At 39.7% G+C, this 24087-nt stretch overlaps 1 protein-coding gene across 1 annotated transcript; it reads right to left on the bottom strand.

The window, feature by feature from the left end:
* Positions 1 to 20266: 20266 nt before the first annotated feature.
* On the bottom strand, positions 20267 to 23449 carry LOC117425720 (chymotrypsin B-like). The gene is made up of 7 exons (XM_034042932.1): positions 23374 to 23449; positions 22934 to 23037; positions 22315 to 22394; positions 21703 to 21781; positions 21391 to 21571; positions 20802 to 20935; positions 20267 to 20479 (listed from the first exon to the last, which is right to left on the bottom strand). Exons 1-7 carry the CDS (start codon positions 23423 to 23425, stop codon positions 20318 to 20320), a joined length of 792 nt encoding a protein of 263 aa, XP_033898823.1. The 5' UTR covers positions 23426 to 23449; the 3' UTR covers positions 20267 to 20317.
* Positions 23450 to 24087: the final 638 nt, after the last annotated feature.

Genomic DNA, 24087 nt, shown 5'->3' with positions numbered 1-24087 from the left:
TTCAAAGCCGTGAGAGTGAAAGGAAGATGACATTTATCGGTTCTGTTGACAAGACAACAAGGTGTTTAAGAGCAGGAGAAATCCCAAATGGATCACAATGACAATCTGTCACCAGTCTCCACGGTAATGGGAATTTGATTCTTTCCTGGAAAGATGTTTCAATAACCCCAATCTTCCCGACCCATATTAAATCTCAGTTTTTACAACCCATATTTTTTTCATTTTTAGAATAGTAAATACCACGTTACAAAGGGATAAAAACATAAAACAATGTGGCCAACAGTGCATTAACACTTCCATACTATTTACAGCAATAAAATCCACCTGAAATAGGCTTCTATTGAGTTGAAAGAGGACTGCACTATAGTATTTCCTGTATACTTGAATTAAAATGCAAGGAAAAGACAGTATTAAAAAAAAGGTTTCTATGAAGGACTCAGAGCAGTGGGTTACTTTTTATTTTGTTTTATTAGCCACCAGCCCGACCCCAGAGAACGGAGTGTACTTCCTTAAAGGAAGACACTAAAATATAAACAATACAAGAGAAAGAAACAGCTGAGCGAAGAAAATAACCCAAATCTGCAAGAGGAGCTGAACCAGCCAGCGAGGGATTGAGGAATAAGGAGGTCAGCAATGGGCAGAGATGCAGTGATGTGATAAGCTCTGAGAGTCTGCATTGATGAGAACAAGCTGGAGCTGGAACACACTCTGGAAGCAGCGGTTTTCATAATGAGTAAAGGGTGTTCTGCTCGCTATTACCTGAATAATGAGGTTGCTAGGGTATGTCAATGGATCCCTGTGGCAACGATACAGTAACGGATAACCAAGGAGAACCAGAAGGTCCTTGTTAAGTTTGTTCTTTCTGAATAAGATGGTTGGCGATTTAATAAGGGAACAAAAAAAAAAAAATTCTGAACATGTAAACAAAACTAATGATCCACTTGTAAAAATGCTTTGTTTTTTTATTACTCTATCAATTACAAAATAAACTCCTCAGGGAAGAGATAAGTCACTTTGACATTAGAGTTATGCGCCTTTGTCTTGTTGTGTGTAAAATTAACATGAAAACTGCACACGATGCAGCAGACAGCAAAGGGGTGAAATTATTCAACAACTGCAGCCTGTACTAGTTTATTGTTAGATGTTTTATACAATACACTGTGATTTGAAGTCACAGTCGTTGCAAGTTTATTCAATCCCTGCACCTCAATATTTATCACACCAAATACTTTCTTTTGATTCAAAAAGCATTTTCACTAGATTCAAAATGAATACTGTGCAGCTGTTATAATGCAAACTAGTAATTCTGTTATGGCTTACCGAGAAAGAAGAAAAAAATGAATGAAAATTATTCTGCTCAACAAATGCTTGTAAAATAATCTGTTTTGATCCTAAAGGAATCCACCAGAATTCACATAAAAGCTGAGGTATAGCATAGAGGGATTGGTAGACATTTGCACAACAAGTCTGATAGAAATCTACCTACAGTATGTACTGATACTAATGAACAGAATGCAGGGCGATCACTCAATACAGTACATCTCAATGAATACAATCAGACTTGACAGGCAGGTTACTCCCACGAGCCTGTTAACAAACGTTAAGGAAAAGATTAGACCAGACAGGTCAAATGTCAACCATTATGCTAATCATGTGTTAGCAACTAGTAAAAAACCTCCTTCTCCATGCATTCTGCTTTGTGCTGTTCATCCCTCTTCCCCCCCCCCCCACCCCCCCCCCCCCCCACCCCACATCTATCTGGATTTTCCAAATTAAAATCACTAATTGCATTTCTTTTTTTCCATCATTTTTGTTTGTCCTTCTTATTTAATCACAAGACTGATTCACTACAGTATCTGATACAGTATGCAGCGTGATGATGTGTCCATTAGCACCAATGCTGATTAATGCCTGGGCTGTAAATGATGTGTGTGTTGCTGCTGGGATACTAATGGAATGGGATAAAGCCTCTCAAACTGTTTGTCCTGGAATACAGATAAAACATGCTGTATCAAGTCATTCATTTAGAGCATTTCTCAAAAGCTAGACTTCTGTCTGTAAACCCCATGGAGCATTTACTTTACTGCAATTCGTCTCATGCAGAATAAAGGTCAGACATCTAATGATGTTAGCGATTAGGCTCGGTTAGCCATTGCTCACCTAATTGTATGTCTCCCTTGGGTGGCATCTACATTGGATCATGCAGTGGTGAAGGTGGAATTAGCGACGACATCCAAATTTCATTATGTAGCCTTGTCTGTGCTAAAATTGAAAATATTCAACGCTGTGAAGGATAGTGGAACAGACAGGCAGCTGGGGCACTGTTAAATTAACTAACTACACGTAACTAAATACAGATACAACGTGGAGCCAGTGTGATCAACCCAATCACAGTGGCTTCTCTTTCCTGGGCTGAGGTGAGAGGGGGTAGTGTCAGGAAACTCAATCCATGCCCTTTCAAAGCTTGCTGAGATACCAGCGCAGGTGCATGTGTGTGTGTCAGTGTATACACTGCGGACACAGGGCCATATTTTCAAAGCTTTTCTACTTTCAAAATTCTACCTTTTGAAAGATGAAAATGAAACAGTAATGTACAGAACTGAGAAACAAGCTCGAGAACGCTAAAGAGACCATCACTCACATGACTTAGATGTTTGATGCGAGTTGTGTAAAGGTTTTCTCCTTTCAGGAGTTCATCAAAGACTGGAGTAATCTCTTTGAAAATGTGGCTCACTCTGTCTTTATACGCTTTCTTGTTTGAATATTTGTTTCTATGACATGCCTTGTTGGATCTATGTGAAAATTGGTATGCGGCTTCATAACGGTGAGGGAGCAAAACAGGCAGAGTAGATTATCATCACAAAGCTTTCCCCCTAAACCTGCACTACCGGCTTAGATCCATCAACAAAGGTACAAGTGTATTTGAATTTAGAATAAAAGAAAACAAAACAGAAAGAATATAGAGGTTAAGTAACATTCTAGAGTTGTGTGACTGTCTCGTGAATCTCCAAAGTGTCATGGTAAGGTGTCACGACCCATTCAAATAAACAGATAACCGGGGGGCGGAACCACTCCGACAGACAGAACATTACAGCTAATTTAGAGAGGGATCTTTGGATAACCGTTAAAAGAGGCGACTACAACATGTTATTTTGCGATTGCAAACATGTGAAAGTGGAAAATACAATAATAGAGAGCTTGAAGAATGTGGATAAGGGAACAATAAAACCCAGTCTAGTACTTTGACTGGTCTTATTAAGAGTGGGGTTTCAGTGGAGGGAGGGGGCACTGATAATGATGTCATTGTAAATATTGACAACAGAGGTGTCCGGAACACCGGTGAATGAAATGAATGAATTCAGTTCCCTTTGGGGCAGCGAGACGCACAGCAACGACAAATTAGAAAATTGCATCAATGCAACATGGATAAAGGATCCCAATAAACCCCCCAGGCTCTCTGTTAGTCATCCTATTGCCTTTAATTATCTCAATTATTTAATAGCAAAGATACATCAAAGCAATTGGTCTCATCTCTTTTTCTCAGAGTCTGCTGGAGGCTAATTGTTTCATTATTATACAGCAAGGGGGAGTATCTTGTTGCTGTGGGAGTAATGGATCGATTACTCCACTGGAAATTAGCAAGCCGAGCTGCAGGGAAATTAAAAGAAAGCCTCGCTCCCTTGGAGGAAATTATTGAAAGTAGTCAAGTTGTTTTTAACTTGTTTTTAAGGCTGCAGTTCATTTTCAGTTTACTGGTCTTTGTATCAATACTATCAGTTCTGTAGTTTATTTGAACAATCTCAGTTTTATCTCTGGCAGAAGCCATTAACATATTAAGATATGTAATTAAAAACACAGTGGTAGTAATTAAAGACATTCTCAATATGGTTCAAAACAGGCTTTCAATCGTTAGCAAACCAGCGACCCCGCGCACCACGAGCAAGCATCTTAACCTCTGTGCAAAAGAGCCAGGCTCATCTGCCTATGTGGTTATAGAGCTTTTAACTTGACCTTGTCTCATCGGCAGGGGACCGAATCCCTCGGCAGTGCATCACACAACACTGCCCGTTACACCAGCCCCTTCACCATCTCTACCGAGATGAGCAGTGCATCACACATCACTGCCCGTTGCACCAGCCCCTTCACCATCTCTACCGAGATGAGCAGTGGAGCACCTTGTTATCACATGTGTTATCATGTGCTAGTAGCTGAAACTGCTTTACATTTCTGTAAAATGGCTTTCAGTGTAACAATACTGCACCCTGGAAACTTGTACAGGGAAACCCTGCTTAAGCTCAGTGTAAAGGTCACCCTGCAATTAGGCCCATTTATACTGTGCTAATTCCATTAGCTTCAGTGGTAACAGACCTTCACTATTAAGAACACCCCACTATTAAGGCTACATTTGTGTTGGTCCCTTGACTGCCTTCATAGCAGGGTTTCATCTAAGGATTTGGGAAAAACAAAATTACAGTCTTAAATATTGTAACTATGACAGCTACTGTAATACAACTATTATGACTACCTATACTGCTGCTGTAGCCACTACTAATGCAAAACGGCTTAGTCCGATATTACAGATGAATATCTTTGTATACTTCAGTCTGATAACAGTGTTTTTACTTCATTTCGAAATAAGGAGACAAAAACACAGCAGCACTATGGAGCTGAATGGTTTAAATTACTGTCTCTTAAGAACTCTTTGTTTGTTTGCAGACCATTTTAGAACATTAACAGTCATTTATCTCCTTTCATAAAATAGGTGGAGTAGATCAGAGACTGCAGTAGGCAGCTCTGAGAGCCAGCCTCATTAGACAGCTGATGGAGATGCTGACACAAGGTGTGTGTGTGTGTGTGTGTGGGGGGGGGGGGTTATATAACAGGGACACTCTCTCCTGAGGTTTAACAATTGAGGAAAGAAAAAGCTCTCCACATTCACACACAGCGAGAGCCGAAACACACCTTCAAGATAACACCACCAATTAGGAATAGGTCCATAGCGCTGTCAAATCACAAAGAGATTCAAGAAGCGTCCACAATGGTGAAACCCTGACCACAAGCACTCCAAAAGAACAAGGGCATCTTAGTGCAATGTCTAAAGCAATTCATTAAAATGACATACCACTGGTCTAAGAATATTCTTTGGCCCAAGATCAGATCCTATAGGTAAGAAATGATTTAATTATTCAGGCAAATAAAACTTCTTCAGCACTGATGTCCCATTGTTTAACCCATTCAGTTCTGGCAGGACCTCGAGGACCCACCTTATCTTAACGCTGTATGTTATCATATGCCATCAGAAATCACTTGGGAACCACTTGGGACTCCTAGATCCCAGTCTGAGGTAGTGTAGAAATGTATGTAAGTTAATTTCAACAAAACTAATTCTAGACTGAAAGGGTTAAAAAAAAAATATGCATATACTGGTCTGAAACAACTATTACAAAAAGATGCCAAAAAATCAAATTGCTCTTAAGCCATTTGACTTATTATTAATATCAACTGAATTGCTTTCGTTCGAGATCATGTTGCACACAAAATCTAATAATCTGTGCCCTACAGAAGTGTGCTCACTGCGTTTACTCAATTTGAAATGACCCTGTACTGGAAAGCATTCTGGGTAAGCATGCGGCTGCAGTTTTGACTGGGATTTGGTGATTCAAATACAGTGCCTTAAAATCACTGACTTAAGAAATATCCCAAAGAATTATCTTTTAGAACAATAGATTCGAATCCAAAAGAAACAGCAGAGCAGGTGGCTGTACAGGTAAAGAAGAGCTTTTTGAAGAAAACAGGACAGTTATACCCTAAGAAAAGTGACCGTGATTTCTTATCATTCTTTATTACTCTTTTACACTCCATGGCGTTTTGTTTGCAGAGTTGCTAAGCTGCAACACATGTCTTCCAGCAGGCACTTTGCTATGTCATTCTGCTCATGCACAGTATGCACTGTTCACTTGTATTCCACATTTAAAACTTGCTGAGTTTAAAAGGAGGGAACTGTATAATATGAAGCAGCATGAAAACAGCTGATTTTAGAGTTGATGTGTTTATTTAACAGAGTGTGACTGGCAAAGAAAATGACTGCTTCTGTCAATTAGTGAAACAGTAAGTTTTCCATAATCATCTTAAAGAAGTTTAATGATAAAAGTTGATATTCTTTCACAGCCAGACTGGACCCAATATCGAGTGATTTCAAAGACTGTTCATTTTATAGCTGAATACTCACACACACAGGCCACAGACACACATACAGTATGTCAAATTAATAATAAAATGAAAAGGTGCTATTGGTGGATTGCCATAGATTATTAGTACCCAGTAACCTGAGCCATATGTGTCAACTAGCTTTCTTCATCTGTTCTTGTTTGTGTGTTTTCCAACCATGTCTCTTTCACTATTGAGATGGAATTGTGTTGGCCATGGCAGACACAATGCAAATTTTTTTTAAAAAGTACCTGATTGAAGCTCTGAAGACACACCTAATATCCTCCTGCTCTAGCAGATTAATTGTAGAGAAAGTCTCATTAGCCAGTCAGCACTGCAGCTGACTGTAGCCACTGACATGCATGGAAATTCACAGTAACACAAATTGAGAAAAGCATAACAAAACCTAGCACTATGAGAGCTGCCTCTTCTAATACTAATGCTGATTTAAACTGGCTCTGTGTGCTTTGTGAACAGTGTGTGCATGGGAGTCGCTTTTGAGCCTGTCCTTGTTGCTAGGTGATCACTGTCAGCAGTACAGTAGGTATGCACCTCACAGCTCTCCCGTCTATTTCACAATACATTATAAATTAATTAATTAATTAAATTATAAGAGGTCTGAATATTGCATTTCCAACAGTAACCTTTTTATTTTCTTTCTTTCCTGAACTTTGATCATTTGCAGTTTATCAAGAGCAGCACTGCTTCATTTTAAAAATAGGTTGCTGTTGTCATGTATGCTGCTAGCATTTATCCTGAAAGTGCATGCATGCCTTGTGTTTTAAAACGAGCTGCTGCAAAAGACACAACAGGATTTCTACAAAGTGTGTCTGATTAAAGCTGCCTCTTTATTGTCTAACAGTATGGAATAGTTAACTCCACATTGGGTAATATCACCAATTACAGACCGGTTTGGGTATATATCCCCCCATTCGCTTTGTGAAGGGTAGGGAGAGAGTTTCACATTTTCAGATAAAAATGTTCTATGTGAATTTTAAAATGGAAGACACTGTCAATATAGAGTTCATTAGTAAACAACATTCACAAAGGTATATACCTGGACCGCCATGTCTGAAAATCTTGCCTTCATGTATGAAGAGTTTTGAAAAGCAGGAATGCATTTCTAATAACCCTTGTCCTCAGATGAACCTCTGCTTGTATTTGTGCTGTAGAAAGACAGCAGCTGCATGTCTGTGAGACTGGGACACAAACAGGACACTAACAAGACTGACAGAAATAACAAAAAGAAAGGAGACATCGGAAGGTCGTGCTGGCAGTTTAAATTAACACAGGGAAAAAACACAGTCTGGTTCATCTGAAGTTACAATAATACAAATTGGAACACCAAAAGAGTTATTGATTTCTATGAAAACCAGCAGTGAATAAGTTACCGGATAGCTGGATTCTAGGAAAGCCTTGCACATGGAATACTGTTTTTCTGTAAATACTTATCTCTCTCAGCGTAATTGGCATTAGTTTGTATGCTATGTCTATTCCACATGTTGATTTAAAGAGCCCTTCCTTGCTGTCATTTGGGACTTTTTGAAAAGAGATAGCTTTGTCTCAAAATGTTCTAAAAGTGTTTTTAAAAAAACCCTCTAATGAGCAAACTATTCATTCTCCAGTTCTTATTTTGCCTACTGTAATAAATACAAATTGCAACTCAAACCCCAGTCCTGCAATATAATTAGCAGCAAGACGCCCCAGAGAATCCATTCTTGACAAACATGGCACAGGTTTAATTTCCTTTCATCTCTCGCTAATTAATCGAATGTGGTCACTAATAGCATAGGAGCCACCACTCTTTCCCGGGTCCAATTGAACACAAGTGCCATGGCCTCTCTCAGACAGTGCAGCATTAGATCCCTTCCCCTGGTCAACCTGTTTATTATTATTATTATTATTATTATTATTATTATTATTATTATTATTATTATTTATTTCTTAGCAGACGCCCTTATCCAGGGCGACTTACAATTGTTACAAGACAGGCTTATATCGCATTATCTTTTACATACAATTACCCATTTATACAGTTGGGTTTTTACTGGAGCAATCTAGGTAAAGTACCTTGCTCAAGGGTACAGCAGCAGTGTCCCCTACCAGGGATTGAACCCACGACCCTCCGGTCAAGAGTCCAGAGCCCTAACCACTACTCCACACTGCTGCCCACACTGTTTAGTCCTGTGGGGCCTGCTCTCAACACTGTTTAACACACTGTGCTATTTTAGCATTTCAACTAAATCCAAGGTACTGCAATGTTATTAAAAAAACAACAAAGTACATTTCGAGTTGTTGAGTTTGATTGTTTTCGTCAAGTGAATAAATGGTCAAAATGATGGGATTTATTGAATAGATTTAACAGCATTTTATGAAAGCCATGCCACTGTAACTCTGCGGAGAGCTCTAGAGATGTAAAATGCAGAAGCAGTGTATGCTAACTCCATGGAGCATGAGAAGCTGTCCTGCATATACAGTATGCATTATAACGGGTAGCAAGGATAGGAAACTCAACACGGTACCCGTGCAATTATACATGCAGCTCTAGTATTAGGGCTGACCATCTGAATTAGGTGTGAAAAGCATTGTCATTCTGTAGCAATTAAGATGTTCAAAAGCTGATTAGACTGCTTCTCCATTGACACTACCTAAATAATACAGGATCATTAGGTGTTGAAAACGTAATTGTAACTCACGTCATTCCCGGTCACCTTTTCATTGTGTTGATCACGCCTGCGATGTGAATAGGGTAGAACAGATACACACACAGTACCTGCTTTCAAGACCTCATATCGATCTTTTCATGGAGGAAGTGGAAATGAATCAAGTAATGTATTAGGGAGAGGCAATGGAGGATGAGGAACCAGTGGAAGAGAAAACCAATTCAAGTCAGCATAGCCATTTTCAAGACCATTTATTTACTGCTAATACTCCATCTTGTGGCAAACAGAGCACTCAGCTCCGTCTCTTGGGATTGTCAGTTAATACATTTTTCTTTATCCTTTTTTGTTTGAATTCATTCAATGGAAATCATCCACAGAAACCTACTCTGCAGAAAATTGATGGCAATCAAACTCACGGTAACTTTCTTTCTTTCTTTCTTTCTTTCTTTCTTTCTTTCTTTCTTTCTTTCTTTCTTTCTTTCTTTTTAAACAACAAAAATAACATGCACACTTCTTTGGTTCTATTGTGGTTGTTTTTTTGTAGGATCACATCTTTTATAATTGGTAATGGTATAATGTTCTTGTGATCGCCTGGAAGATGAAGCTGTTATTAATTCAGTTCTCCAGTATCAAGGTAATGATGAAGATGGACATTTCCAATAACTTATGAATTGTGTCGTGTTTGCTATGGCAGGAATGGCAAGCTACTATCCACTCAGCTGACTCCGACACACAGGTAGATGCCTCACCTGCCTTGTGACATCATCTGTCTGGGCATCAGGAATTCTTTGCTTCAAAGAAATGCTTATATCTACAAGAACACACTCTATACAGAATCACCTATTCATGACTATTGTCTACTGGGGGCTCTCCTTCTTGTTCATCAAGTATCTCACTGCTGCAGTTGACTGACGCATCTTCAAATTCTGAACACAGTGAAGAGGCCGGTCCGAACGGGCACACTAAACCCCCATTGAAAGTAACTCTTAATTATGCCTGCTAAGATTGCATTGCTAATTCCCTGCACAGAGCAGAGGCGTCTGCACGAGTTTATGAACAGGCTGACACAGGGGACTCAAGAGCGGCTAATTAATTAAAATTGGCAAGACTGATTGCGCCACGAAACTCAGAGTAGAGTGCTCTTTATCTCCAGTCTGCAGGAAAGGAGTGTTACTGTGTCTCTCAGGCTATGGGCTCAGAGCAGAACAGACACGTTCATAATGCACTGACACACCAATAATGGCACTGCAGTCACTCTGCATTAACTGACCCACTACTGCTTTATGAATACAGCCCATGGAGCTTTTAATCCTTTTCTTAGAGCAGACATGTGCAGAAAATCCTGCTTGGACTTTCCCTTTTAAATCCTTGAAGCATGTGCCCACCTGACAGCATTGAAACACTGAGAATAACAAATGCACCTCCACGCTGTCGGGGTCAGTGCTGACTTCAGTTTCAATTCTGATTTTTCTCCACTTCTTTTGGAGGTTAATATTGACTTCCACAGGTTTGTACTGATTTCCTCTTCACTGATTGTTGAAGACGTTCACAGAGCAGGATCTTTGTGAATAATAGAGCCTGTCTAAAACAACGCTGTCTGGATATTTCTATAAGGACATGTTTTGGTTTTATGGCTCTGGCTGTCTCAGTTAGTTTATAGTGGTGCTTCAGTTGTCTCGTTTGGGTTTATTTTGCAGTTCAGTACTGCGCAAACATTTTAATGAAAATATTCTCAAGCAGTGTTGCTGTGTAGATACATTATGTACACTTCACAGCTTCCACATGTTTACAGCAGGCTTGTCTGAGATAATGTAAACCTCATGAGATACTGCAGCCAGGGGATTTTTAAAAGGGTCTGTCTAATGTTCAAACCTCTGAGGGTCCTATACCCACAGCTAAATAAAATCCCTGTAACTGCATAAAACTAGCAAGTTACTGCAGTCCCAGAAAGGAGCAGTTCCATTACTGTGCTGGGTAACTACACTGGTCTCTAATCACACTGTAATGACACAGTAAATACACATATAGTCAACATGTTGGTAGTTGCTAGCGTCTTTTGTAATTCCACCATATTTACACATTACTATGTAATGCAATTACTGTGTGTTTACAGTAGAGTTAAAGACACGTCATGTACCTTGTTACCTTGTTCTGGGTAGTTTCTATCTGTTTTTATTTCGTTAAAATGATGTTTTGCCTCTGAAAATGTTCCTTTGCCTTGAGTTCAAATTAGAGGCTATTGACTTTTATGCTGGGCTACTCTAGACAGTATTTTTCCCGGTAAATTAAACTGAAGTTTACCTAGAAGCAGAGAGGATTGGCAACTCTGGTCATGGAGGGCTGGTCTTCTACACCACCGTCAACAGGAATATCTATCTATCTATCTATCTATCTATCTATCTATCTATCTATCTATCTATCTATCTATCGCCCATAATTCCACACCAATTAAATAGGGATTAGACAATTATAAATAAACAAAGACCTTGCAACAGTAGTGCAAGAAAATGATTCAGCCAGTTCTCACTGAACGTGCAATGAATTTATTAATGTATTAAATGTAAGTATTATTATTGTCAATGTTGCAGTTCGAATGTAGTCATGGATGAACCACCACATGACTATAGAATTCACCAGGTAGCAGTTTCATATTCCAGACTTTGTCACATTTATTTTCTTCATTCAGACAGCTCAAAGAATCAGTCCTCCGCAGTGAAAAGCACGACAGAATGATCAGTCCATGATTTAATCAAGGTCAGATTACATTTCTACAACCTCTCCATTTCTACTTATAAGTCCTTGATTCGAGCACATTAACTCTGATTGCTGAAATACTATGCAAGGAAGTGAACATTCATACTATAACTAAAGAAGAGCACGCCATGCTGCTCCACATCAGAGGGATTATTTTATGGCAGATGTAAAAAGGAATATAGAATTGCATTACTTAATTAAAATTCAAAGTAACAAATGTAACCTTTATTACAGTTATTATTATGATGATTATGATTATTATTGTTCAAACCCAGTATGACTGGTCTTTCTCTAAATCTGTTTGCTCAGAAATGTCTGATGGTCTTGTGGTGAGAGGGTAGGACGTATCTCAGCTATAAAGCATGGTCTATGCACACGGGTGCAGTACAGGTAATGGAAATAGTGTACTGGCACAACAGCTGAAGATAAAAATGATAAAACATTATTTTGAAGTGAAAGACAAAGATGAAATATTAGAACGCATGCTGGATTTTATTCAGTTATTTTGAGATACCTGAGTTCAGTTTTTTATGGCTTATTAGGAATCTTTTTCAAAAGAAATGCATTAGTAGTTCAACAATGTTCTTTGTAATGGGGTATTAAAAAACAAAAAACACAAGAAGCACTTTAATCATTTTGTTCCATCTCTGGTGCTAAAATGAGAGCATCATGTGGTTGGAAAACATGTCAAACACCACCTACACACAGCGCTTCTATAGCAGGGCATCTAATGGATCTTTTTTAAAAGCCTCCAGACCGCCCGCTACGTTAATCTGACAGGGTGCGTCCAGACCAGATTAAACAACAATGCAGTGCAGTGCCTTTGTGTCAACGTGGGGTCCTATCCATACACCTATAATGAGCTTGGCTGGTCAGCAATGCAGTGCAGTGCCTTTGTGTCAAATTGGGGTCATATCCATACACCTATAATGAGCTTGGCTGATCAGCAATGCAGTGCAGTGCCTTTGTGTCAAATTGGGGTCATATCCATACACCTATAATTAGCTTGGCTGGTCAGCAATGCAGTGCAGTGCCTTTGTGTCAAATTGGGGTCATATCCATACACCTATAATGAGCTTGGCTGATCAGCAATGCAGTGCAGTGCCTTTGTGTCAAATTGGGGTCATATCCATACACCTATAATGAGCTTGGCTGATCAGCAATGCAGTGCAGTGCCTTTGTGTCAAATTGGGGTCATATCCATACACCTATAATGAGCTTGGCTGATCAGCAATGCAGTGCAGTGCCTTTGTGTCAAATTGGGGTCATATCCATACACCTATAATGAGCTTGGCTGCTCAGGAATGATAGGAATAGGGAGCACCTATTGGTATAATAACCTGGAGGAGGCCAGACAGAACGTCAGAATAAAGTTGTGAAAAGGACCTCATATGCAGTTAGGGATGTTTACAACCATTTTAAGAGCTTATTAGCTGATTTACTGACCCACTGTTGCTGCCCAATATATTAGCGTTTTATTAGTTGACATAACTGTTGAGAACGTACTTTGAGTTTGTAAGTGTAGCTGGTACAATATCAGGCTGAGAAAACTGAAAAGTCATACGGACAGCCCTTGACAAGTTAATTTACACCCTGATAAAATATGACTTAATTATCTGTTCATATGGTCTTTGATATAAAGTAAACAGTAAAGAAACATTTACAGCTGATAAGTCATGTACAGGTGTATACTGTACTTTAATATCGCAATTGATACATATTAATTAAAGAGGGTGTTACATTTTAATATGCATCCCTCTGTATTATTATTTATTTCTTAGCAGACGCCCTTATCCAGGGCGACTTACAATTGTTACAAGATATCACATTATACAGATATCGCATTATTTTTTACATACAATTACCCATTCATACAGTTGGGTTTTTACTGGAGCAATCTAGGTAAAGTACCTTGCTTAAGGGTACAGCAGCAGTGCCCCCACCCGGGATTGAACCTACGACCCTCCGGTCAAGAGTCCAGAGCCCTGACCGCTACTCCACACTGGTGACCTTTCTGTTATGTTTTCTGTTGTCCAATGTCCACTTTATTGCAGAGGCATTACAACAAAAGTACACGTGTGTTCCCGCACTTTTTTTTTGCAATTCCAATTTTTTAACAAATCTGTTTTAGGCTCTTTTAATTATTCCATTTCTAAAAACTCTTACCACAGTTTTAATCTCTTTTTTAAATTTCTGTTTTATCACATTCTGTATTTTTTATTAATGGTTTAATTGTTCATTTTTTTATGTGTGTGTGTGTGTGTGTGTTTGCGTGCGTGCGTTTGCTTGTACTGCACGTGCTTTTTAAAGAGTGGAATTTTTCAATAAAGCACACTTTTTCATTTTTCCTTCTGCTTTAGCTTGATTTTTGCCCATGCTATTACTTTCTAGCTGACACTTTGGTAAGATGTGGAGCAAGTGTAAACACATCATTACAATGCTATTATGCATATTTACAATGTACTTAACGTGTACATCTGTTTGCACGATAGGCCTATATGTAATAAGTACACAATTGTATCATAAAAGGGTCAGTGTAATGCTAACATGCTCTGGCTTCCCTTTCGGACCACATTGGGTTTAAAAAAATCATGACAGCACTAATTCGGTCTTGATAAAGTGCCTTTTTTTTTTTTTATAAGGACCTTTTAGAAAAGTTCCCCCCACTCAAGATACAGGGCCTGCATTCGATGTGTTTATAGAAGGGATGATGTATTCTCATTCTCATGGAAAAGCTTTATTGAGAAGCTCTAAATAATAACTGTGCTAATGGCATTCAGAGCATGAAGAAGCCAGCACCGTGAACACAGCCTGACTTACTGCAGCTCTGGCTCATATTGAGAACGCTGGAAGAGCATCACAAGTCTGACAACAAGCACAGATGCTCAATATGTATTTCTAATTAACCTGCCAACAAGAACAGAGTATTTGGATGCTACAGGCATATATTATTGGATGGAGGGGGGATAAGTAAACACGGATCATGACAACTGTGCCTGCATCAGTGTCAAATCAATATCTTACACCGGATTTCATTGATTGCTATTCATCATATACAAATAGTTCCCGAGCACATTCTCTTTTTCATTCATTATTGATGACCTTTGAAACGCCTGTCAACAAGCAGAATAGAAAGATGCAGCATTGCAAGTCGCCGGGGCCAGTGTAAACTTTAAGGAACAGTGGTGCTCGATACAATGGACCTTACCAATCTGCTGTGTTGAAAAAGTACTGCAGGCTAGAATTACTCTACTGTCAACCACTTAATCCTATGTTCCTGACTGCACTACATCCCTCCTCCAAGTTATTACTCAATTTGCCAGATGGTCCTGTTGTACATTGTTAATGAAGAAACTCCACCCCACCACCCACCTTTCTTCATCTCTAACCGTGCATCCTGTATCCATCTGTGAGCCACAGAACTGCTGGTGCTTCCATATGCATCACACCCACCTGTGCTTCCAGAAGAAGAACCGAGCTGAAGAAACCTGAGAAGCTGAAGGCTAAAAAAGAAATGCAATACAGCACTGAGTGTAAAATGAATAAGCTCCCAACGGGTGTGAATCTCCAAAGAAGTTTTTACAGTTCGCTGCTAACTGGAGGTATTTCTCAGCTAGTTAGATTACAGCTTGTCTAGATTCTAAGACATGACAGAGTAAACAAGGCAGGGCAGGACACTCCAGTGGCTTGTTAAATGTACTATAAAACCTGCTGTAACATTACCATGTGCAAACACGGAGCAGATTCTGACTGCTCACACCGGCTTTCTTTCTACATCACCAGATGTATTAACAATCTAAACCCATGTTAAGAAAACTTCATGAGCAGCAGGCCTCTCTCCAATACAGTCAAACCTTGACCATAAATCACCTGCAAACATAATACTGTGCTGTTACCATAAGCCAGTGTTCACATTCCTCTGTGACAGACACTTTTATAAGACATGCACGAGATGGAAACGTTGCTCCTGCTGCCTGAAAGCTAATCTCTTAATTGTAACCAATGGTCCAGATGCAAAGGGAACTGGAAGCAGACATCTCAGCATAATCTGCAAAGGTCAAATGTTAAAATGACTGCACTATATATATATATATATATGAGAATCAATTCCATTTGATGTTCCTACAATATTGACTGCTGAGTGCTAATGGAAAACCATCTCATGTTAAAAGGATTTTGGAAGCTGAAGAATAAAATGTGCCCATTTACTGTGGAGAGCACCCAATGTAGCAATGTAGGCAGAGCAGAAGCTGCTGCAGACGTGTTTCCATTAGTTTGCATCGTCATCATCAAAATATGGCCAGACAGTCCATCATCTGCAAGTCGTCCTTTAACTTGGATCCGTCTCCTGAGAGCCCTTCAATATGCAACATGTTTTAGATACCAGCTGATATACATGGGTCCACATGAAATGAATGAAATATCTGATCTCACTCAGGGAACTATTGATTGAAATAAACTGAGAGGCTGTTTGGTAGTAAAAATATCTCCTTCATTAAAACTGAGATTTTAGTGTTAATGGTTTAACTACAGATCGCTTACCTACAGCAAAGCTACAGCTGTTTTTTTTCGATTTCCAGTGCATGTATTTTCCTCTTTTGGAGTCTGATGTTATACCTTACGTGGTGTATTTCTTTGTGCTTGCAGGAAGCTGGAAAAGGTCGAATTGAAAACATTTCACTCTGCTAAATGCATGATTTTGTTTTTTTATTCAAACAGAAACATGTATTTTCTCACATTCAAAAAGTTTGGCCATTGACTAACAACAACAAATACATGAGTTGGATCATTAGAGGTCAAGGTGTTGTCGTTATTGCACAAATGTAAATATTACTCCAATAGCGAAGTAGAAAAAATGATGTGTTTTTTTAGCACCAACAACTATAGTGTGTATCTATGATTGGATGCCTACAGGTATGATGGATGTGGAGTTCTCAACCCAAAACAGCCCCCCTCAATTCACTGGTGCAGCACATTCACAGGGACTGTGCTTTGTTAATATTTAATAGGGATACCTGCTTCAATGATGCTGATGTGCCAGGGAGGCAGCAAATAGGCTGATCCCTGGAGCCAACATGACACTTCACCTATCAACTAGGAAACCCACGATACCTGGAGGAAAAGCGCTGTTCTTTTAATACATATTAAAAGAACAGACCACTTTACCCTGGAGAATTGCTTACAGGTTGTTTTAGTGAATGCAATCTCTAATCTCAATGTGCCTTCCTGTATAACCGAATCCAAATCATTCAACTAAATAATAAATAAACAATGAATCAGCTTGTATCCAGTATTGTCTACAGTGGTTGTTACTGCAAGAGACGTAGTCATATATTTTCAAAGTGTTTACTCCAGTATTTAATGAACTCTTATTTTTTGAAAGAGATGAAAACACGTTTTAATTTTACAAAACTAGAAGCATACAGCTCAGTTCTGTGTTTCAAGTTCGCTTAAGTCATCTCAACACGTGTGTTGGTCTTTCTGGTATTTGTTTTTAGCCCATTCCTCTTCATGAACATGGAGACTATACCCAATGAGCTTGGTTTTGTATTTATTTAACTGTTCCAGACTGCTGTCAGTGGCATGCATACAAAGCTTCCCTTAATCCATCAAGCAAGACTGAAGAAAACACACTTTTGAATAACTCATGAGTTCAAACTTTGTGAGTCTGTTTTTCTTATCACTTCACCTCATGTCATTTTTCACCCATATACCAATGTGAGGTTATTGCTTGTTCCCTGCCTTGTTGATTCAGCGGAGTTGTCCAGGTATGCTCCTGCTACACAAAGCTGTTGTTGTTTGTGAATACATTGCAGCTTGTCAGCTTTCATTAAACGAACCGCTTGGCCAAGTCGTACAAATGGTTTCATTTTTATATAACAGACTAAACACAATATCCGTTTGCAGTCACATTATAAGAGTAACACCGTTTTTGGAAAATGGAAATTGGAAAACAGACACCGCATCATTTGTCAAATACATTCACCTATAAAATACAAGCGTATGTGATTGCATCTTTATGAGTTGTGCAGATGTAATTTACAGGTAATTATTTCCGCAGCGTATAGACAAATAGAGATTCACCGTTTTGCTTCTGGTGTGAAATGGTTTCTACCCAGTTGTACAGCTGCGAGGGAATGTGACCCAGGAAAGTCAAGTGGCCGCGCAGCTGTTTTGTTATAGGCATGTTGACATCCCATTATTATTAATGCAAGGTAGTCTGAATTAACACTCCACTCATGGAAATGAAGTATTTGAAATACAGCGAGCAATATTCAGAACATCTGTCTATTGAAGTGGCTTTGTGGGATCGTTCGCCATTACCAGTATTCTGAATAGTAATGCTGTCCTTGTTTGTGCTCCCCTTTGCCCAGCAAACACGCACGCACGGCTGGCAATAATGACATGGTAAACGCATGCACGTAAACTCTGGAATAGTCCAGTTATAGGGTTATGTCAAGGATCTAAATCCCCCCCAAACCAGTCATGGGATTGTAAAGAAAACTGACATGTACTGTCACAGTAATGTGAGAAGTTAGCTGCAGTCTCTCTAGTGCAGGCTATACTTAGGAGCCCAGCTTCCACAGTTGGAGCATTTTAAGCAACATGAGAGACCGCTGTTCTTTCACGTATGAGACTCACCGAAGCTTTTTCTTCGAGTCCAGAGTGACACCCGATCTGATTAGAATCAGTCGATTGGATGGGACGTTATCAAGCTAAATCATCCCATAGGAATGGGCCAGTAGGAACCTACTAGCCTCCTAACCCCTAAATCTACCCTCTACCCCTAAACCTAATGTCTACCACTAACGTAATCTCTACCCCTAAACCTAACTGTGTTACTATTAAAGTAATTTTACTATTATTTCAACACTGCTTTTTAGCGCCCTCTAGCGGCTTACATCCGACGTCCATTAAAGCGCTTGATCCGGACATACTCTACCTGTTGGGAGGCTAGTAGGTACCTACTGGCCCGTTACAATGGTATGATTTTTGCTTGATAACGTCCCATTCAATGGACTGATCTCAATCAGATCGGGTGAGAGTGAAGGTTTGGCCGTTGTAAGGTGACACAAACAGGAAAAGCTTGTTAAACAGCTTTCATGACTGCGAAGGCATGATTTGCAACGTACCAACTTGGAATGTCATCTTATTCTATATCTGTGTGATTAATACAGGCTCATGGTGTTACCTAACACCCGAGGTGACTCACAAATACCTATCTTATTTTATATGTGTAATGCACCAAAGAAGTAAGACGAATAAGTCCCTAATATTAAGTGTTAAGGTTCAAACCATATACATTCGGTATGTTTTCCAAATGCTTCGGCTTTGTACATGAAACCTTTTGAAAGGGTTTGCATGATTTAGAATATACTCTATAAATTGTACGTGCCTCGACCATGTGCCCTTTCCAGCATATCTCCATTTAGTTTACTTGGGCCATTTCACTGTATTGCTCAGACAGACTATTCTGACAAACTTGCTCCCTCCAGTGGTAATATCAAGCTATTGCAAGCATTCTAATTTGTAAATCTCAGTTTGTACATCCCTTTTGTGATTCTTTAAAAGGTTGTTTTGTTTCATGTCGAATTTTGGATTATTTTGAGATGTGTTTTGATGTTTTAAAAGCACATCTCATTTGTAATACCGAAAATGGACATTTTAAAAATACATAAATAACAGCGTAAGTAATGAACCGGTGACGAATGCACATACCTCAAACAAATGCAAAACGGATGGCCATGGTGCTTAATGCAGCATGCAAATACCGTTTGGTACCTAAACGCCAATCAACGGAATACAATGGTTAAATAATACACGTGTGTGTGCGTGCGTGCGTGTGTGTGCGTGCGTGCGTGCGTGTGTGTGAGTGCGTGTGTGTGCGTGCGTGTGTGTGCGTGCGTGCGTGTGTGTGCATGTGTGTGCGTGCGTGCGTGCGTGTGCGTGCGTGCGTGTGTGTGAGTGCGTGTGTGTGCGTGCGTGCGTGTGTGTGAGTGCGTGTGTGTGGTATTTGCCTATGAGACTGACAGTGATTGGTATGCATATGGTTAGTTGTATATTATTATAAAATAAACTTGATGATACTATTTGTATTTTTAGCAGTATTAGCAATACAAAGTATATCTCTGCGAGCGTACATGAATTTGTTTTTAATCCCACAATATCGCGATATGGAAATTATTATTGATATCGAACTATATCAATATCGTATCAAAATATCGATATTGGTGCCTTTGGAAAACAAACCGAATGTATATGGATTGAACCTGAACCCTTAATGTGCATTACACAGATAAAATAATATAGGTATTGTCAGTCACCTTCTCCGGTGTTAGTTACATCTGTTCTAGCACACAGAGAGAACTTTCTTCAGTCTAAAGTGACGCCAATTAACACCATATATATATATATATATATATATATATATATATATATATATATATTACTGTAGGGGTTATGATAGTCGAGATTGTTGTTTAGATCTCTCATTGCAATAGTGCCTTGCAATGCTTGAGATGAAAGGCGCTATAGGATGTCTGTTGTATGCTATGTGTGTTGTAGCCAGTAACAACATCATCCTAATTTATGCTTTTGCAGAAGGACCAAAAAAAAAAAAAAAAGAAGCAGAGGAATTCAAGTATTATAACACAGCTGCTTTATTTTCCATTCTGCATTGCCTCTCCTTGTGTTTAGTTGGCTGCGATGATCTGGTCGACCCAGCTGCGGAAGGCTGTGACGCGCGCGTAGACAGCGGGAGTAGTGGTAGAGCATCGGGAACTCCCCCAGGACACAATGCCCACCAGGGTCCAGACGTTATCCTTCTCACACACCAGGGGACCCCCGGAGTCGCCCTGTCGGGGAGAAGGAGGCGTTACAGTCAGTCATTCAGCTCGGACTTCTATCCCTGCGGGGGACTCACAGGGAATTGAAACACACACCACGGTCCATTGATAAAATAGAGTCTTTTAAATGATAATCCTTGCTGGTATGTTTGTACTGACAGCTTTGTTAGATGTTTTATTTGCATTGATACCTGAAGAGAGTGCTTTTCATTGTCTGAACAGTAATTTGAATAAACGGTTACGCATGTAAGGTTTAACTATGTAGCATGATGAAAGACACAGCATGTGACTTCTAGACGTGTGATGAGAACGGGTCTGGTGATGCACATACCATGCAGGAGGTGGCGCCAGCGGCTCCAGCGCAGATCATGACGTCGGAGATCTTGTCGCCCCAGTAAGACGAGCACTCTGTGTTGGTCAGCAGCGGAAGAGCTGTCTGCTGGAGTTTGTTGGGGGTAAATAAGGCTGAGAAAGAGAAAGCAAAAATAATATGAAGATAAATATAAGATGTATCTTGATTAGTTTTATTTGTTGAACCAGGAAATGTTTGAATTGATATCGAGGATCTAATTAACATTGTGGCTGACAGAAATTTACAGCACAAGGGAAAAAAAGAAATGTGGTCATTCTTCTTGCGCAGTGTATAAAATCGATGGAAGAGAACCGAACATGTTCCCGCTCTGACTAACAGCATGTGCCAGGTGTGTCCAGTAAAAGAGCATCTAAAAGGTCACATAAGCACATTATGGAAGGCGATGGGAGGATGGGTAGGCACTTTGTAGTCTCCTGTCAGTATAAAGATTAAGACTGAAAAGAACAGTTATCGCACATTCTGAGGGACTGAGTCCTCACTTCAAGTAAGTTATTATCCCAGTTCATCCTACAGGTTGTAGCTGAAGTGTTAAATGGCGGTAACTCACCGTTGTAGCGGGTCAGACCCCACCCGGACGTGACGCACAAGGAGCCCCCTTGGAAGTCATCACTGGCGGAAGGCAGGCAGACCGGGGCGACGCGGGCGTTGAACGAGACCGGGGCTGTGAGCTTCACCAGGGAAATGTCGTTGTTGATGGTGTAAGGGTTCCATTCTGGGTGGGTGATAACCTACACAAGCAGGAAGAGGCATCAGGACGTTTGTCCACCTCACTTAACGTAAATTCAGGGACAAAATGAGTGGAGCCTTGTTTAATGTCTTCAACACAGTCAAACAATAGCCCAAATAGCACTTGACATACCGCTGCAACTTTCATAATTTGGACAGCTTCGCTATCGCTGCCTCTATCATGTTCTCCAACAACGACACGGTGTCCGGTGCTATTGAAGAAAAAAAGAGTCAGTATTCAGTTAATTATTATGAATACATCAGTGTATGCCATTTATTCTTCAAGCTAATCAACACAAAGGCTGTTTAGAATATTGTAGTATAATTGTATACAGTATTTATAAAAACGTGTTCCTATAACAATGACAATTATTATTATGTGTGTTTAATGTATCCAATGTCACTCATTTGACAATTGTAATGTAATCAGATGTAATGTGCCACTTTGTGGTAAACAGGTAGAAATGAACAACCTCGCAATATGCAGACCAGACAGACGGGGGCGCCAAACACAACCAACTGCTGTGAAAGTGAAGGATCGCTATGCAACGTAGCAGAGAGGTGTTGTGAGTGGGGTCCCTATAATGTTCCGTTTATTGTAGAGGTCAGCTCGAACACACTTATTTATTACATCACACAATCCTATAGTCAATAGAATAATAATGTTAAATGCATTTTCTCGGTTATCTTATTAAGTGTGTGCGCTATAGTAAGTTCCTGTGGTGAATATTAGAAAACTTTTCACCTGACGCTGCAGTGAGCCGCAGTGACGACCCATTGATCCGAGATCAGGGAGCCCCCGCAGAAATGAAACCCGGAGGTTTGCTATGTGGAAAGAAGGAAGACGTCTGTGTTATGTACAGATCACAGGGTCCTGCACTTCCACGATAGAATTCCATTGGCAGGGCTGGGCTCAGCTGGAATCAATTGCACCATAGACCTACTGATATAGACTGTTTTTGCAACCTGCAACCAAATACATTTTCCTTGACCAAATCCTACTTTCTTAAAATAACTGCCCTGATTGTTTCAGCCCTGATGTAAATCCAGATTACTAGACTGAGCCCTGGAATATACATGGAGACAGTGGCTGCTGTGCCGGTCTGCGTGTTTAGTGTTCTATACCGCAGCATCTGCTCATTTCCATTATGAATAAACCATTATGAATAAACCATTTACCTTGCATTCCCCCTGTTTCTACCATGCATTTACAATGCTTACACTTTACTATACTTTCACTAGACTTTTCCGCACCGTTACCAACAGTCTTCATTTTTTTCTAATGTTGTGAAATTTCAAAGCAGTTGAAAAATACTACATATAATCTAGCCCTAATGGATTTCCACACAGCGAATTGAGCCTACCTGCAGAGACACCTGCCAGGGCCAGGACCCAGGCACGGCCTCCTCACCGTTCACAATCCTGGCGTAGCCGCTGATCACAGGGCGGATTTGTGAGACACCACATCCTGGTACAGGACAGCAAACCAGTGAGTTTCACAATGGAGTTGAATGCATCATTAATACTACTGGACACACAGCTATTCCTATGACAGTAAGCCCTAACAACAATGCTCAGCAGAGTCTGATTTATAATATACATTTACTGTATTCTTCAAAATAAACTTCAATTATTATTATTATTATTATTTCTAAGTAAGTGTAATCAAAAATCATTAGCTTTCTCTATATATGTTGAAAAAGTGTAGGTCAACATTGAGTTTTGAACAACAGAATGTATACTGATATAATATTTTCAATTCCTATTCCTTAATTCTAGCACATGGTTTGTAAATGTATCTTACCGTAAACAGCGCCAATAAGGGCAACCAATGAAAGAAGCTGGAGGAACGCCATTGCTGCGAGGAGATGTCAGCTCAGCTTTCTAGGGGTTTATATAATTCTAAAAAACTCACGATTTTGAAATATACAGATAGTACAATGATACTGACCAATTAAAACAGAGCATTCTGTTATCCTAAAGCAAACAAAATCCACGGGAAAAATGAAACCTGGACTGGATGGAAAAGCAAACAATGGCAACCCTATCGCAGTTATCACTGGTGGAGAATTGCTACAATATTTCAGAATTTATTCCATAGCAAAAAATATTCTTTAGACTAGAAAGGTAATATAGAATGCACGCTGTATTACATTACAAAACTGTTGCACTTATGAGTGTTTTGGTCTTTATATTCTACACCAACAAAGCAAACACTGGTTACTTGGTGACTCAGGTTTTGCACAGTAAAATTGATGCCCCTTTTCACTGTTCTGTAAAGAACCTTTTGGTCGTTTTCAGTAACATTTTGCAAATTGTTTGGGTTCTGAAGAACCATTCTGCTACACTGAACCACATAAGCGTCTATACACTGGGTTCAATATATAACTATCCTAACTAGAATCGATTCATGCATTGGAATCAGTGTGGTTCATTATAACTGTACTCCAGTAGAACTTATCTACACATTTCTTTTTTGTCATTGTCGAGCATCACACAGCAAGAGCTCTAGGTAACA

This window comes from Acipenser ruthenus, chromosome 20, assembly GCF_902713425.1.
Source record: "Acipenser ruthenus chromosome 20, fAciRut3.2 maternal haplotype, whole genome shotgun sequence".
Taxonomy (NCBI): Eukaryota; Metazoa; Chordata; class Actinopteri; order Acipenseriformes; family Acipenseridae; genus Acipenser; species Acipenser ruthenus.
This window is presented reverse-complemented; position numbering and strand designations above follow the sequence as displayed.